A 14,752-nucleotide genomic window follows, 5' to 3' on the forward strand; every position below is an offset into this window, starting at 1 on the left:
TGCAGAGGAGGGGTGCCTGGGTGTCAGGCTGCTGAGTGGCAGGTGGTCCCAGAGGACAGCTCCAAGGGCTGTGGAATGGGAGATTTAAGGGCCAGGGGAGGGGGTTCATTCCCTGCCCCACAGACTTGGCCTCCCCAGTGGCTCCTGCCCCTCCTCAGCTCCAACTCCTGGTCAGGACCCAGGGATGCTCTTCCAAGTTCAAGCTGGATCTGCAGCCCAGATGCTCACTAACTGAATTCTCCAGACCCTGGGAGACCTCTGGCTGGAGACAAAGGGTCCAATGTCCAGGACAGGTGAGGCTGGAGGCAGAGACGTGGGCATTGAAGCAAGGGGGTGGCTACAGCTGGGATGGTGTCCTGGTGTCATCACTTAGAGATGGCTCATGGAAGATGAACACACAGAGGGGATGAAAGCAGTGGCCTAAGAGGGAGGGGACAACTTTTGAGTGTTGGGTCTCAGATGTCAAGGGTGGGGTCAGGATGGGGAAGGGGTCCAGAAGATAGATAGGGTCTGAAAGGTACACCATGTTGGCAAAGGAGACCCCAGGGGCCTGAGCAAGGGCAAGGGGGTGGGCTGGGGATGGGAGTGGCGGTGGCCAAGGTGGGGATGTGATGGTCTTTGTCTGATGAGCAAGACTTGAGACCTCCTGAGATGGGGTAGGGAAGGGACACATGGCTGCAGAAGGAAGAGAACAAATCTGTCACCGGTTTCTCAGTGTTAGGGTAGAGAGCAGGGTTGTGTTAGGTGTGAGAGGACAGAGGTGTAACGGGATCATAAAGGGAGCTGAGGCCCCAAGGTCCAGGGTGGTGATGGCCCTGAGCCTCCATGTACCCCAAGAGACATGCCATGAGGACTGAAAGACTGGAAGGGAAGTCGGGAGGTTAGGGTTCAAGTGCACACAATGATGTGAATTGCCCACGGCAGAAAGGAGGCTGCAGGCCACACGTTTCCCCAAAGTCATATTTTAATACATTCATGTGGTTATACAAAGAGCTGGTCCCAGAGCCTGGGCCGTGGCCTGGCTTCTGGGAGGTGACAGCAGCATGGTGTAGTGTTTTCAAAGATCAGGCCCAGGGGCCAATGCCATGGCCTCTAGGCCTGAGAAGAGTGTCATGTGCAATAGCACCTGTGGTCATGGTCCGAGCCAGGACTTTGTGCACCTGGCTGCCCCTCATACCACCAGGGCTTCAAGCAAGGGTCCAGCCCTGGATCTGCCCATTGGCCTTGGTTTCCTCATCTGTAAAAGAGTGCAGAGAACAGCATTCTGATCTTCTCATACATTCATAAGTGTCCATCATGGGTCAGACCATGGACCAAGCACAGGGAAGATGACTCTGGCTGGTCCCAGCGCTCTCCTTCTTCCCAGACAGCTCATGACTCCATAGTATGAGCAACAGGTACTTATCTAAGTTGAGCCTTTCTACCTATTTTCCTGGCAAGGGGTGGGAATCCTTGCATGATGAGGAACAGAAAGTAAGTTTGGAACTGGCATTATCTTGTGACATGACAGCTGAGAGAGAAGGACACCACACAGGTCCAACCCCGAATTTTGGCAGTGTTCGAGGTTGAACTCAAAGCCTTGTGCACGCTAGGCAAGCCTTCTACCACTGAGCCACATTTTCTTCTTTTTGCAGGCTGTGTCATTGACTTGTGCAGCTATGAGGAGGTTAGACTCCATGATCTCAAAATCCAGGCTGTGCTCAACAGAGGGAGAGGGAATAAGGAAACATAAGAGCAAAAACAGGAAAAGGAGAAGCCACATCAGTCTGCAAAGGAGAGAATGAGGGAAACTGAGGCAGAGGAGAAGCATAGGGCCTGTAGCTGCCTGCCTTTCTCCTGCCTGGTGGGAGGGAGGAGGAAAGGGCCCACACAGCACAGGATACTCAGGCTCTGTTCAGGCAACACGGAGCCACTCAGGCCTGGACACAGAGGATGTGGGTTTGAATTTCAACTACGGCATTTCTTAGTTGCGGGACCTGGGAGGGAGACTTTGGGAGAGTTGTCTCCCCTTTTGTAAAATGAGGATAAAATACCAGACTCTGGGAGTTGTCACACAGAGGGGACGGTGAGGCTGGGGTCTGCATCTGCAGGTGGCAAGCTGTGTGCAAAACAGAATCAGACAGCTAAGGCTTGAACTCGTCTCAGCAGCCAGGATGGGGCTGGGATGGAGAAGGGGCCTGGGCAGGGGGTGGGGGAATTCAGGCAAGATTGGGGTCAATGTGTGCAGCAGGAGAATGCCAGGGTGGGAAGGGCCTCTGGGACATCCTGGCCTCAGCCCCGAAAACCACCTCTTAACAAGACTGGGGCTGCTGCAGCTTCCCTAACTTGGTCCCAGACACCCTCATGAGGCTCCAGCTCTCTCTTCTGGTCACAAGTTCCTCACTTTCCAGAGAGGCTGGAAGTCATTATCAGAACATGTGACAAAACAGTCCACTTGGAAACATTTCAGACCAATCCTCCTGAGCTTGTGGCCCCCTTGCCCTGGTACGGCAGGGGCAGGACTCTCCACCTGGGACTGGCTGGGGTTGCAGAGCCTCGAAGCCCTGGGCTTCCCCATCTTGAACCCCATCCCCTGCCCAGCTCTGTGACCACCTCTCCTCCTCAGAGTGCCGCATGTGTTTCATTCAACTTACTGCATCCCCAGTCCCCAAGAGCAGGGTGTGGCCCAAAACAGATGCTCGGGGAGGACTTGCTGATCCTGGGTCAACATTATTCTCTGCTGTCCCTGAAACTGCCCAGCTGCAGTTTCCACAGCTGGACCACTTGAGCAGCCTGGGAAGTGGGTCACCTTCCCATGCAGAAGGACGCATACAAAGAAGCCCTAGGCTGGGAGCTCAAGACCAGGGTTCTGGGACACTGGCTCACAGTGTGTCAGTCCCCACTGTGCTCTGTGCCTCCAGCTCCTGCACTGACCTGGAAGGGTCCCCTGGCTCCCTTAGGCTTTGTACTGTTGGTTGAATTTCTGCCGGCGGACACAACAGCAGGTGGCCAGCGTGGTGAGGATGATGGCAGAGACCAGTGCGAAGGTGAGGATGATGATGAGGTTGACATTCTTGAGCCCCCCCTTCTCACAGTCCTCAGGACGCACGTGGCTCAGGGACACCTCTGCCTGGGAGCCAAAGCGGCAGATCAGGTCCTGCGTGGCGTCCACATCCACTCGGCCCTGGTGCAGCTGGGCCGCCAGCCAGCCATTGCCACAGCAGCTGAGTGGATTCCCCTGCAGGTAGAGGCGCCGGAGGCTGGTCTCCAGGCCCCCCATGGCGCTCCCTGGCAGGAGGCTGAAGCTGTTGTTCCGTAGGTCCAGCACCTCCAAGGACACAGCCTGTGTCCAGGCAGGCAGGTGGCTGAGGCGGTTCTCAGCAAGATTGAGCCTCTTGAGGCAGCTGAAGCAGGGCAGGTCCACCTGCAGGACAGTCAGCCCGTTGCCCTGCAGCTCTAGGACCTCCAAGGAGGCCTCCAGGCCAGCCAAGGCTCCTGTGGCCACATCCAGCCCAGGGTTGGCAGAAAGGTCCAGCTCAGTAAGCGGGGTGTGGAGGAAGGCCCCTGCCCTGAGTATCTCCATCTCGTTATCTACCATGTTCAGAACTCGGAGGGTGGGGATGCCAGAAAAGGCCACGCAGCCTGGGGGATTGGGCTCAGCTGCGCCCCCGCAGGGACTCACCCGGTTCCCCTGCAGGTTGAGCCTCTGCAGGCTGGCCAAGCTGGCAAAGGTGTGGGGCGGCAGGTCCCGCAGGGCATTGTCCTGGAGGAGCAGCGTCCGTAGGGACCCCAGAGCTCTGGCACCCAGCTCCAGCTTCTGGAGTGCATTGTGGCTTAAGTCCAGGAGCACCAGGCAGGGCAGGGAGCCCGCATGCGGGGCCTTAAAGGCCTCCAGGCAGTTCCGGCTGAGGTTCAGAAAACGCAGAGAGGTCAGGCGCCCCAGGAAGCTGTCCGGGATGAGCTCAATCTCATTGTAGCTCAAGTCCAGGTTCAAGAGTTGGGAAAGCGGGGCAGTGCTGGTGTTCCAGCTAGGGTTGGAGAGGGGCAGGGCTGACCAGCCCTCTGAAGGCGCTTGGAGGCCCTCGCTGCCCTGGGGCAGCCCCGAGGGGAGCTGGATAAGGTTGTTGGACACGTTCAGGTAGATGAGATGCGGGAGCGCGGCCAGGTCGGGGAAGTGCAGCAGCTTGTTCTCCCTCAGGTCCAGCCAGGCCAGCTGGTACTCAGCCGGGGGCTCGGGGGCTGTCTGGAAGGCCTCGATGCTGTTGCAGCTCAGGTCAAGCACCCGCAGCTGCCGGAGGCTAAAGTCAGAGATGCAGGTGAGGGAATTCCTGGAGAGATTGAGGTGGGCCAGGCGGGGCAGGGCCTCAAAAGCCCCGTCCTCGATGTCCATCAGCACGTTACTGTGCAGGTCAAGGCGCTCCAGCGCAGGCATGCCCCAGAAGGTGCGGCGGCCCAGGCGCGTCAGGCTGTTCTCGGCCAGGGAGAGCGAGCGCAGGCTGGGCGCCTCCCCCAGGAGCTGTTCCACCAGGCCACTGTACAGGCTGTTTCCAGACAGGTCCAGGGAGGTCACGTGCAGCAGGGTGCCCAGACCACTGGCGTTCAGCGCGGTGCCCACCGCCAGGCGGTTGTGGGCCAGATTGAGGTGCTCCAGGTGGGGCAAGGCCTGGAAGACTCCCGGAGGGAGGAAGCTGATCTCGTTGACACTCAGGTCCAGATGACGGAGTGCTGTGTAGAAGCCCAGGGGCAAGGCCACGATGTCCTGCAGCTGGTTTCCAGAGAGGTCAAGGGCCTCGATGTCCAACGGGAGCAATGAGGGGACCTGGAGCAGGCCAAGGCCATGGCACAAGGCCTCCTTCTCCACCTGAGGAGGGTGATGGCGAGGAGAGCAGCTCGCATTAACGGATGCAGTAGCGGGTGGAAGCAGACAAGCTACAAGACACACATGCCCCCCCACCCAGGCTTGGGTCAGCTCTCCCAGGGACTCTCAGGATGCTAGACTGTCCTCACCCAGCCTAATGTCCGATGACCCCCCTGTGCTCCCTGCCCTGTCTCTGACACCTGTACAGTGTTGAGCAGAAGGGAGGGACTAGAGAAGTCGGATGGGCACATGGATGGAGAGATGACAGATGTGAGGACAAGTGAGCTAAGGGCAGCAAGGTACCGAATATTATTACTCCATTTCACAGGAAGCTAAGCCAGGTCATCACTCAGTGCGACCTAGAGCCAGTGAGCAGCAGGGCCAATGGGGGACCAGGCTTCCTGGTTCCATATCCTGGGTCCCCTCTACGGCCCAGAGGGTTAAATTCCCAGTGCTAGACCGGAAGCTATGTTGGAAAAGAGCCTTCCAACCTGCAGTGTGTCCTCTTCTCCTCGGTTTTAATTTTGCTTTCCACCCTCAGATCTCATTCAGGCTCAGGTTCCATGGAGCTCCCAGATGTGACCTCCTTTCTGCAGCTGTCACCTGCCCCCACCCCATTAAGTGCCTTGCTTCCCATGGCCTGGTGCAGCATCAGGCGCTGAGGTAAGGTAGGGAGAGGGAACGGGGCAAATGGTGGCCCGGGTACCAAACAACATTCTTTGGTGATAGGACTGCAATGTTGCTCTGTGACCTCCATCACGTCACAGTGCCACTCTGGTTTCTTATCCCAAGTTCCCCATCCCTCCCCAGCCACCTCTCAACATTTGACATTGCACTTTTGGGCCTGTGGTCTCATAGATCCTCAGAATAGCACGGGGTGATCTGTTACCATCACCCTTACTGACAGAAATCCAGGCCCAGAGAGGGCCAAGGAGACATCAGGATCCCCCAGGTGAGGAGGGAGCTGCCATTTAACCCAGGCCGTTTTACAACCAAAAGCCCCACTCCTGTACCTTCTGGGGCCAGAATTCTGTGCAAACACGGGTCTTTTCCTTTTTGGTGTCTTGCAGACCCCCAGGAAACCCAGCCTTTGCCAGCAAACAGTCTGCCTTCCACCACCACCCGGCTCAGGCCTGCTTCTGCCCCAGCGTCTCTGTCTCCACTGACCCCTGGGGACCCACTGCCTGCCAAAACACTGCTCCAAGACTCCACTCAGAAACTCTTGTCCTCCAGGGGGAGTCCAGGATCCTCAGCAAGGCATTCAAGGCTGTCTGTGGCCACTACTAACCTGTCCCCTCACCTCTTCCCTCAGCCCAGTCCAGCCCACATGCCTGGTCACTCCCTCCATGCCCACTTCTGGGCCTCCCCCGAGCTGGTCGTGCCATCCTTGACCAGATCCATGGTGAATTCTTCACGCTGGGCTCCAGCCTCTCCTCCGCTAGGGAGCCTTCCATGACTGCACCATATAGTGGCTTTGCCCCCAACTGAACGGCAACCTTTGGTGTGAGGATTTGCTATCAGTGAACTCAGAGCAAAGAGGGCCTGGTGTAATTGACATGGATGCCTGAACCTTACCCACAGAAAGAACTTAGGATATTTCTGTAATGAACAAGAGTCACAGACAACGGTGACCGACACCAAGTCGGTCACCTCTCAGCTGGGAAAGAAGAGGGATGATCTGTATTCTCAGGTTAGAGGTGGAGACCAGCAGAGCAGAAAGAGGACAGCCCACCCTCCTAAGCAACTTTGCAAAACCCTGTCTCTAAATTAAAAAAAAAAAATTTTTTAAAGAGCTAAGGATGTGGCTCAGTGATTAAATGCCCTGATGCCCCTGAGTTCAAAAAAAAAAAAAAAATCTCAGAATGACCCAGGGGCAAGAAGAATGGTGGCTTTGCAGAAGACTGGCAGGTGCTGCCACCAGCCCTTCTTGTCCCTGAAGCAGTGGCCCATTCTGTGTTCAGGTGGAGCTGCTGGAGGGCTGTCCCTTCTCCAACCCAGGCTCTGCCACTGACTTCAGTGACTGCTCTGCCGTACAGGTGGACCTAGGTAGTCTCTTTTCCTTGCACCCTGCAGGGTCACAGGGCTAGTCTCCCTGGCTTAGAGCAGGAGAAAGGAATCAAACCTGGTCCCTGCCCTAGAGAATTTATTAGTCTGGCAGATAAGAAAGGCTCTGACCCTCCCTGGACAGCCCCACATGCTCAGGATGCTCAATACTGAGATGGAGGAAAGCTTGGGGCTGGCAGGAGGCCAAAAGAGAGAGCAACCAAGCTAGGTTAGCCGGGGAGACTTCCTGGAGGAGGCAGCAGTTCTGAGCTCTGAGTGGCATTTCAACAGTCAGTCAAGGAGGCCAGATAGGGGGAGGGATTGGTCCCAGAAGGGACCAGTACTGAGAAGCCCCTTCCAGCTGGCCCATCCCACCTTCCCTGCACATATCCATAATCTGGATTCCCCAGCTGGGCTACTGGCCTGCAGGGACAGTAAGGACTAGAGTCTGACAAGTCACCTAACTTCTCCAAGCTGGGTTTCCACCTCTGTTAGATGGAAATAAGGGGGCTTACCTGGCAGGATCGCTGAGTAAGCCAGCATTAAAACATTCTAGCGAGTGCTCATTGAATGCAAGGTAAGCCCCTTTCCTCTCCTGACTTCCCTTATATCCGGCTGCTGGGGCTGAGGCAGCAGGACACCCCAGGGCAAGGGTGAGGTGTGGTGGCCCTCACCCTGCCTGGCACAGCATCTTACCATCTTACAGGGCAGCTTGTCTCGGTGCTGGGAAGTAGCCAGGCCTTGGGTCAGCACAGCCAGGAGCAGCAGGATCTGGTGGCTCATGGCTCTGTGGAGGGCGGAAGGAAAGGCCACACAGTGAGACCACGGGCTCTTCCCCTGCAAGCCCTACCTCCCACCTGTCCTTGCCTACAAAAAGGTGCCGGACACAGTTGCGCAAAGGCCTGGGGGGGGGGGGGAACAGGCCAGGTGGGCCACGACCCGAGGAGGCAAGAATTTTAAAGCAGGGGGTGACCAGGTCTGATTTGGATTTTCAAAAGTCCCTACCTGGTAGGAGACAACCTGGAGGGGATGCACAGGACACAGAGGGACCTCAGGGGCTGCCCTGGGCTAGGGCTGGGGGTAGAGGCCTCTGACTCGTTTCTACCCAGACCATAAGCAGGCGCCCCCATTCCAGCCTCAGGCCCCCAACAGAATTCCTCCCCTCCCCCGCCCCTACCCTACTCCCCGCCACCCCCCTGCTTTATTTTGCTCTTGCTCTTTGATTCTCTGGTGCTGGAGCCCCTGCCATTGTTCCTGGACTGGGCTCAGGCCTCAACAGGAAGCCCTGCCGGGGGCCTGCCCTGCCTGGCACTGTCCCTGCACACTTCCCCAGGAGCAGGCCGCCAGGCCCCACTTTCACTGAGGCCACCACCGGCTGTGCAGGGCGACAGGCCTGCTGGGCCTGCCCTCCCCTCCATCAGCCTGGGACGGGACTGAGGGCACCCAAAGGCCCCCAGCAGGGTGGAATCCCACAGCTCCCTCCTGAGGACCTGAGCCAAGTGTTGGGGAGACACAAATCGACCAGCTCACTTGACGAGTTTGTTCATTGAGTCACACCTTTACTGACTGCTTCCTCATAGCTGGCTCTGTGCTGGGACAAAACAGAGCATACAAGGGAACGTAATGGGAACGGAAAGTGTTAACACAGAAGGACGTCTAGAGCCCTCCTAGAACCCTGGGCTCAGAGGCACCCACTGCTCTCTCATGCCTCTACTAACCTGCTGTGTGACTTTCCATAAGTCACTTTACCTCTCTTGAGTTTGTTTTCTTTTCTGAGGCTAATGACAGCCCTGCCAAGTTTTGTTGAGGATCAAATGAGATATATTCCATGAAAGTGCCACTTAGCCTTTATGCCACTTATGCACTCTTCTCAATACTTTACAATTGGTAATTCATTTAGTCCCCCCAAAACTCAATGATTTGGTTCCATTATTACCATTCTCATTTTATGTAAGGATAAACTAAAGCTCAGACAGGTTAACTCACAAAACCAGGGTCACAAAACCTGCTAAATGGCAGGTTCAGGCAAAATCTGGCTCCTGGGTCTATGCCCTAAACCTCTGCGCCCAAAGTCTCCCACTGGGGGTGCTTGATCAATGAGTGCTGCACTGCGACTCTGAGGAGGCTTTGCAGGGAAAGGGCCTTCGAGGGCTTGTCTCTGTCAGAACCCACTGGTGATGAGCTTTAAACAAAGATGGCTCGCTGAGGTTCTTTCCTGCTGGAACACTAGGGGCCAGGGTGACATCTTTCAACCTCTTCCTTGGTTTCCTCAGGCCACAGGCCCCACCCACATGGGTGCTCTCACCTGCACTGCAGGTTGCCCTGGAAATTTTGTTCTGTTGTTAAAAAGTGTCCACCACCGAGTCTGCCACACAGCAGGCTCAGAAAGCCCCTGGGAGGCCTTCGGGGCTCTGAGGACCGTCACTCCGCCAGCTCTCCTCTCCCACTCTGGGTCCTGGATGCCCCATTTCCTTCCTTCCCTGAGCACTTTCCCAGGACTCCAGACCTTCACCCCCACCCCCCAATGCTGCTCTTCAGTTCTCGTTCTTCCTCCTCCTCCTCCCTCCTCCTCCTCCTCCTCCCATGGCCTCCTAGAGAAGCCTTCTTTGGGTCCCCAAGTCTGGGCTAAGGTCCTCCTCTCTCCTGTGCTCCAGGCCTGGAGCTGCAGGGAGCCAGCAGCGAGCACCCCAGGGTCTGCTCCCCACCCCTCTAGGAAGTGCCCCAGGGCAGAGGGGTGTCTGGGCAACAGGGGGATGCTGGTGACCTCAGTTCCCCTTGGCTCTCCTTCACCTCCCTGCCGCACTCCCTCCCCCACCACTGCACTCTGCTGTCCTCCCTGAAAACAGAGCCCACATGGGCCACCTCCTTCCTCCATCACTGCCAGGTGCCAGACACAGACAGGTGCCACTGTGACCTTGGGCCTTGACCACGGCAACAGCCAACCCGGGTATTTGTTTCCATGCTTCTACCCGCACCTCTTGGGATCGGTCCTGCTTGAGCAGCCAGAGTGCAGAGGTAAACCCTAGATCAAGTTGTGATTGTCTGCTTTGAAAATTTCCATTGCACCCAGGCTCCGCGAGTCTCCTGATCTCCAGCTATTCTTCCCTCCCCTCTCAGTGCCAGCTTTCTCCCAGTGCCTCCAGGGGCCTTTGCCCTTGCTGCTCCCTCTGCCTGGAATGCTCTTCCCCCAGCTCCTCTTGTGTTTTACTATTTTCCTTACATCTCTTATTTTGTGAGAATTTCTTATTCTGTGGGAACTGAAACCTACTAAGTAGGTGCTCACTAAATATCCCATGAACAAAATGGAAGAGTGGGGAAATCACAAGGGGGTGGGGAGTGGGGAGTGCCAGGTGAGGTTTAGTTCTGAGCTTGAAGGTAGAGATGCCAAAAGGGGCCCTTATTTCCCCCTCCTCTACTAAATCCCACCCCACCCACCCCAATGTGGGCATCTGCACATTCAGAAGGCAAGGTCACTGCAGCACATGGGGACTCTGATGGGAAGAGGGCGCTCAGCCCTGGGCCCCCCTCAGCAGTGGCCAAGACACAATGCGTAGTAGCATTCAAGGCCTCCTCTCTCTCACACAAGGGAGGATGGATGTCACTTAGACCCAGTCTCACATCCAAACTCCACTGCTCACCAGCCTCACTCCCAACAGTAGGTCCCTTAACCTCTCCAGGCTTCAGGGTCCCATCTACAGGGCAAGTAGCCTGGTTTCCATTCTGCCGCTATAGAGCTGCCTGGGACACTTAAGTGTCCTTCCCAGGAGGTGTAAAGGCCAAGCATCCCAGATCAAGGGTATTGAGGAAAAAGGCCCCAGGCCTGCAAACAAGTGGCCAGGCAGGAGAAGGCAGCAGACACGGCAGGACTCTGACTCAGAGAAGTGCTGAGAGAGAGAGAGAGAGAGAGAGAGAGAGAAGAGAAGAGAAGAGAAGAGAAGATAAGAGAAGAGAACAGAAGAGAGGAGAGAAGAGAGAGAGAAATGGGGGTGAGGAACAATGCCTACAATCAAAAGTCCACCCCCACCACACAAAGATGTTACACACTCTTCTAAGCACTTGACCTAATATCACTTATTTAATTCTCAAAACCACCCAAAGAGGCAATTATTGTAATTCCCATTTTACAGACCAGAAAACTGAGGCCCAGAAAGGCCTGAGTGCTTTCTTCTCCAACGGTGCTGGGCCCACTGCCGTCTAGAGAACCGTCCATATTTTTGCCCACAAGGAAAATGAGGCTCAGAGAGGTCACTTACTCAAAGTCACACAGGCAGCAAATAGCAGAATCAGGATCAGAATCCCCAAACAACTGTTTCCATTACATCAAGCAAGATCTCCCTCCATAACCCAGCCAAGGAACCCAGGCTCAGGCACGGAAGCAGCCGGCTCACACGGTCCAGGCGCCTCAGGTGCTCTCTCAACAGCTCCCGGCCTCCCTCTGACAGGCAGAGAGGGTCCTGGGAGAGCTGCTGCGGAGTTTCAGCGAGCAGTGAATCACCGAGGGCAAGCCCCGTTCTGGAGACATGTGCATCCCACGGGGGAATTAGACCTTAACCCAAAGGAATGCGGCTGTGATGGCGGAATCTCAGGCAGCCAGGGGTGGGGGTGGGGGGTCTTCACATCTCACCCCCATAAAGAAGGCTGGCTCAAGCCCCTGGGAGAACGGTGGTCGCCCCTTCCAGAGAGATGAGCAGGCTCTCCAGCGCGGTGGGATGGAAAGCCCACACCGGGCCTGGAGCGGAGGGCGGGAGACCTGAATTCAAATCCTGATCGTCCCTCCACTAGCTGGGTTTCCTGGACAAGTTCCGGGCTGTCCGCCACAGTTTTCCCAGCTGTCAAATGGGAATGCCGGCCTCACCCCTCTGCAGGTAAGATCCGCTGAGACAGGCAGGCGCCTTGGAGATTTCTCCGGGACCGAGGGAGGATCAACCCCAGCCCCACGCGCGCAGTGCGGGCGGCGGGAGGGGCGTGGGGCACCCCATGGGCCGGCCGCAGCCGGGTCGGCGCCTGTGCCCTCGAGGGGCGTGGGGCCACGGCTCCCCGGGACCCGGCCTCGCCCGCGGGGCGCTCCTACCTGGCTCAGCGCGGCCGCCGCTCCTCTCCCGGGCAGCCTCGGCACATTTTGCGTAACTCTGCCCCAGGTCCCACCCGCGCCAGACCCCGGGGTCTCGGCCCGAGGAGGCACGGCCGCTCCTGCGCCCCACGGGAGCCGGCCGCGAGGGGGCGGCGCTGGCCATTTAAATACCTCTCCCGCCCGCCACGCCCCCTCGGCCCCTCGGCCGCGCGGGGTCCTAGCGCTCAAAGAGGCGGCCCCTGGGACGCGGGTTACGGGGAACCGGCGGTGCGGGGGTGGGGTGAAGCATCTTCTTTACGCAGGAATCCCAGCTGGGAAGGGGCGGGAAGAGAAGGGTCCGGCTGAGTCCGGAGAGAGGAGGGTCTCGAAGGAAGCGCGGTGGGAGCGGCGCGCAGGGGCAGCCGCACGTGCCGATAGCCGCCCGAGGCGCGCGGGGTTCGGACCGGCGGGAGCGCCAGGAGCCGCGGGTCCACCGAGGAAATCCGGCGCCGCCGCACTTAAGCTGGGGCGGACGGGAGAGGTGACTGACGGCAGCTGAACGCGGAAGGAAATGACCCTTCATTGGCCCTGGGGCGGCGGCAGAGGGGGTTCCCCCACACCACGGCCATCCTGCATCATCTCCCGGACTGCCAGTCCCTGGTTTTCAGATGAGAAACTGAGATTGGCATCGGGGCAATTAATATAAGTAAAAATCAGCCCCCCAAATTGTCTGAGGCTAGTTAGGTCCCCATTTATGGTTGGGTAACTTGAGGCTCAGGAAGGTTATATGGCATATCCCAAGTCACACTGTTTATAAGAGGCAGGGGTGTGAGCCCAATCTGCCCACAAAGCTATGTCCAGGATAGTTTGCATGTTGTCAGGGTTTCTGTAAGTGCTGTCCCAAAGCGAGGTGACAGTATTCTTTTACATCTGTGGTTGGAGCAAATCTTCCCCAAATCTCTCCCTCTTCTAGGTGCTCCAGCCCTACCAGATCACTGGTACCTAGGTGGGTGGTCCTTGGGGGAGATCCTGCCCTCCTGGATCTTGTTCCACTGGTAGATTCCTCTTTATCAGTGGTTCTATTTCCTGGTGCTCACCAGAGCTGAAAGTGGGGCCAGATGCCCCGTTTTACAGGCCTGAAAGTGACCCACCACCCAAGGGCTTGTGGCAGAAATTGGACTCAGAAGCTGGGTTCTCTGAAGCATGCAGAGCTTCTGCCTTCTCCTTCGCCCATCCACTCCACTGTGGAAACAGACCTGAGCAGATGGAGGGAACCCACAGAGACATGCTGTGACAGGAGTGGCCCCAAGGCTTGTGGAGGTCAGGGAAGGCTTCCCAGAGAAGGGAACCAGAGCTGCCATGAGGAGATGCCTAGGAGGTTGCAGGAAGGGATCCAGCAAGTCCAGAGAAGGGCATCCAACCCCGCAGACCCCCAGCCCAATCCCACCCACCTCCAGCCCACATGGCTAATCTGTGCCCACAGGAATCCGAGCTGGTCCATCCTGGCCCTTCTCTGGTGCTAGCGCCCTATCTGGTCAAACAGAACCTCAGTTTCTCTTGGAGTTGATGCCATATGTAAGGACAAGGAATCCAGGTCAGGGCCTGTGCCCAGGGGGTGTTCGGTAACTACTCTGATATCTATTACAGTGTTTGGTTGATACTTCTGTTATACCTTGAGGGCTTCCTTTTCCAGGTTCTATTCAAGGGAAAGTGCTTTGCAGCTGCCCTGTGCTTTGAGCAGATCCAGGAGTCCTGAGTTCTCTGCCACCTGCAGCTTTCGCTCAGGCCCAGGCTAGCTGAGCCCTGCCTTGCCCTACCTGGGTTGCTGCGGAGCAGAAACCACTGTGCTTACGAAGCTTGGGGAGAGCTGCAGCAGGGTGGGGCTGGGGCCATGGTGGTGGGGGCAGGGTGGGATAGCAGCCCCCCTGCACCCCTAGAAGCTGTGGTTGTGGTTAGATGGTTCACGGGGTTCCACCTTACTCTGTCCGGATGGGGCTCCCCAAGAGTTGGAGATGTGTGGGCATCCACGCGTGCCCACCCACTACAGATGCCTCTTGGGACCAGGGGCTAAAGACCAGGAACTCCTCGGCACCCTTCCTTCACCCCCTCCCTTCTTCAGCTGCCACTTTATGTGTGACTTTTGGCAGATTGCTTGATCTTTTGACCTCAGCATGTTGATCTGCAGAGCAAGGCTAATTCTATCACCGAGGTCGTGCCCTGATGGGAGGGCATGTGGAATGTGCTGAGTGCCTGGTGGGGCCTGGCCTTGTATCTGCTCAGAAAACATCATCCCCTTTCCCTGGTGGGCTTTGGAGAGATGCTGATGTCTGTGCCTACTCTGTGGACCTCCCAGGCCAGATGGGAGAGGCCACAAACACAGAGGATGACTGAGTCCAGAGGCCTTGAAGGCCACATCCAGGAAGCTGAGCTTGAGTCTACAAGAGGTAGAGGGGTGGGATTTGCCAGGCAACCATGCGGAACGCAGTGATCTGTTAAAGGCCACAGAGGCCAACTTTCCACACAATACTCTTAGCTCCTGCTCACACGCAGGTTCTAGGAGAACTTCTGGGGAGTTCTCCTAGACAGCCTGTGAATGCACAGCTCAGACTCTACAGTGTTGATGTTTCTGTGGAAATTCTTGCAGTCTCTCATGTATTGGTCAGTGAAGACAGGAGACATTTCTTTTTCTGGATCCTCATGACTATTATTCTGAGACAGTGCCTCTCAAGCACCAAGTCAGGTTTACTGGGTGTGTTTTGCACAGATCAGGTTGAAACCTCAAGATCTTATGTGTGGCCTTAGAGAAGTTGCTAAACCTCTCT

The 14,752-nt window shown here is 56.9% G+C and overlaps 1 protein-coding gene across 2 annotated transcripts; it reads right to left on the reverse strand.

Moving 5' to 3' along the window:
* Positions 1-956: 956 nt before the first annotated feature.
* Positions 957-12,075, reverse strand: Lrrc32 (leucine rich repeat containing 32). 2 transcript variants are annotated; one of them, XM_026387346.2, is made up of 3 exons: positions 11,952-12,075; positions 7,577-7,667; positions 957-4,840 (listed from the first exon to the last, which is right to left on the reverse strand). In XM_026387346.2, the coding sequence occupies exons 2-3, from the start codon at positions 7,661-7,663 to the stop codon at positions 2,936-2,938; spliced, it is 1,992 nt and encodes a 663-aa protein (XP_026243131.2). In that variant the 5' UTR covers positions 7,664-7,667; positions 11,952-12,075; the 3' UTR covers positions 957-2,935. The 2 variants fall into 2 exon arrangements, with proteins under 2 accessions (XP_026243131.2, XP_026243132.2); XM_026387347.2 differs by lacking the exon at positions 11,952-12,075 and adding an exon at positions 11,134-11,348.
* Positions 12,076-14,752: the final 2,677 nt, after the last annotated feature.

This window comes from Urocitellus parryii, chromosome 4 (assembly GCF_045843805.1).
Source record: "Urocitellus parryii isolate mUroPar1 chromosome 4, mUroPar1.hap1, whole genome shotgun sequence".
Lineage (NCBI taxonomy): Eukaryota > Metazoa > Chordata > Mammalia > Rodentia > Sciuridae > Urocitellus > Urocitellus parryii.

Excerpts from the sequence above, each read along its gene's own strand:
- Lrrc32 (XM_026387346.2), bottom strand. The coding sequence starts at position 7,663 with ATGAGCCACCAGATCCTGCTGCTCCTGGCTGTGCTGACCCAAGGCCTG. Across the intron at positions 4,841-7,576 it reads ACAAGCTGCCCTGTAAGATG|GTGGAGAAGGAGGCCTTGTG; the intron begins GTAAGATGCTGT and ends CACCCTCCTCAG.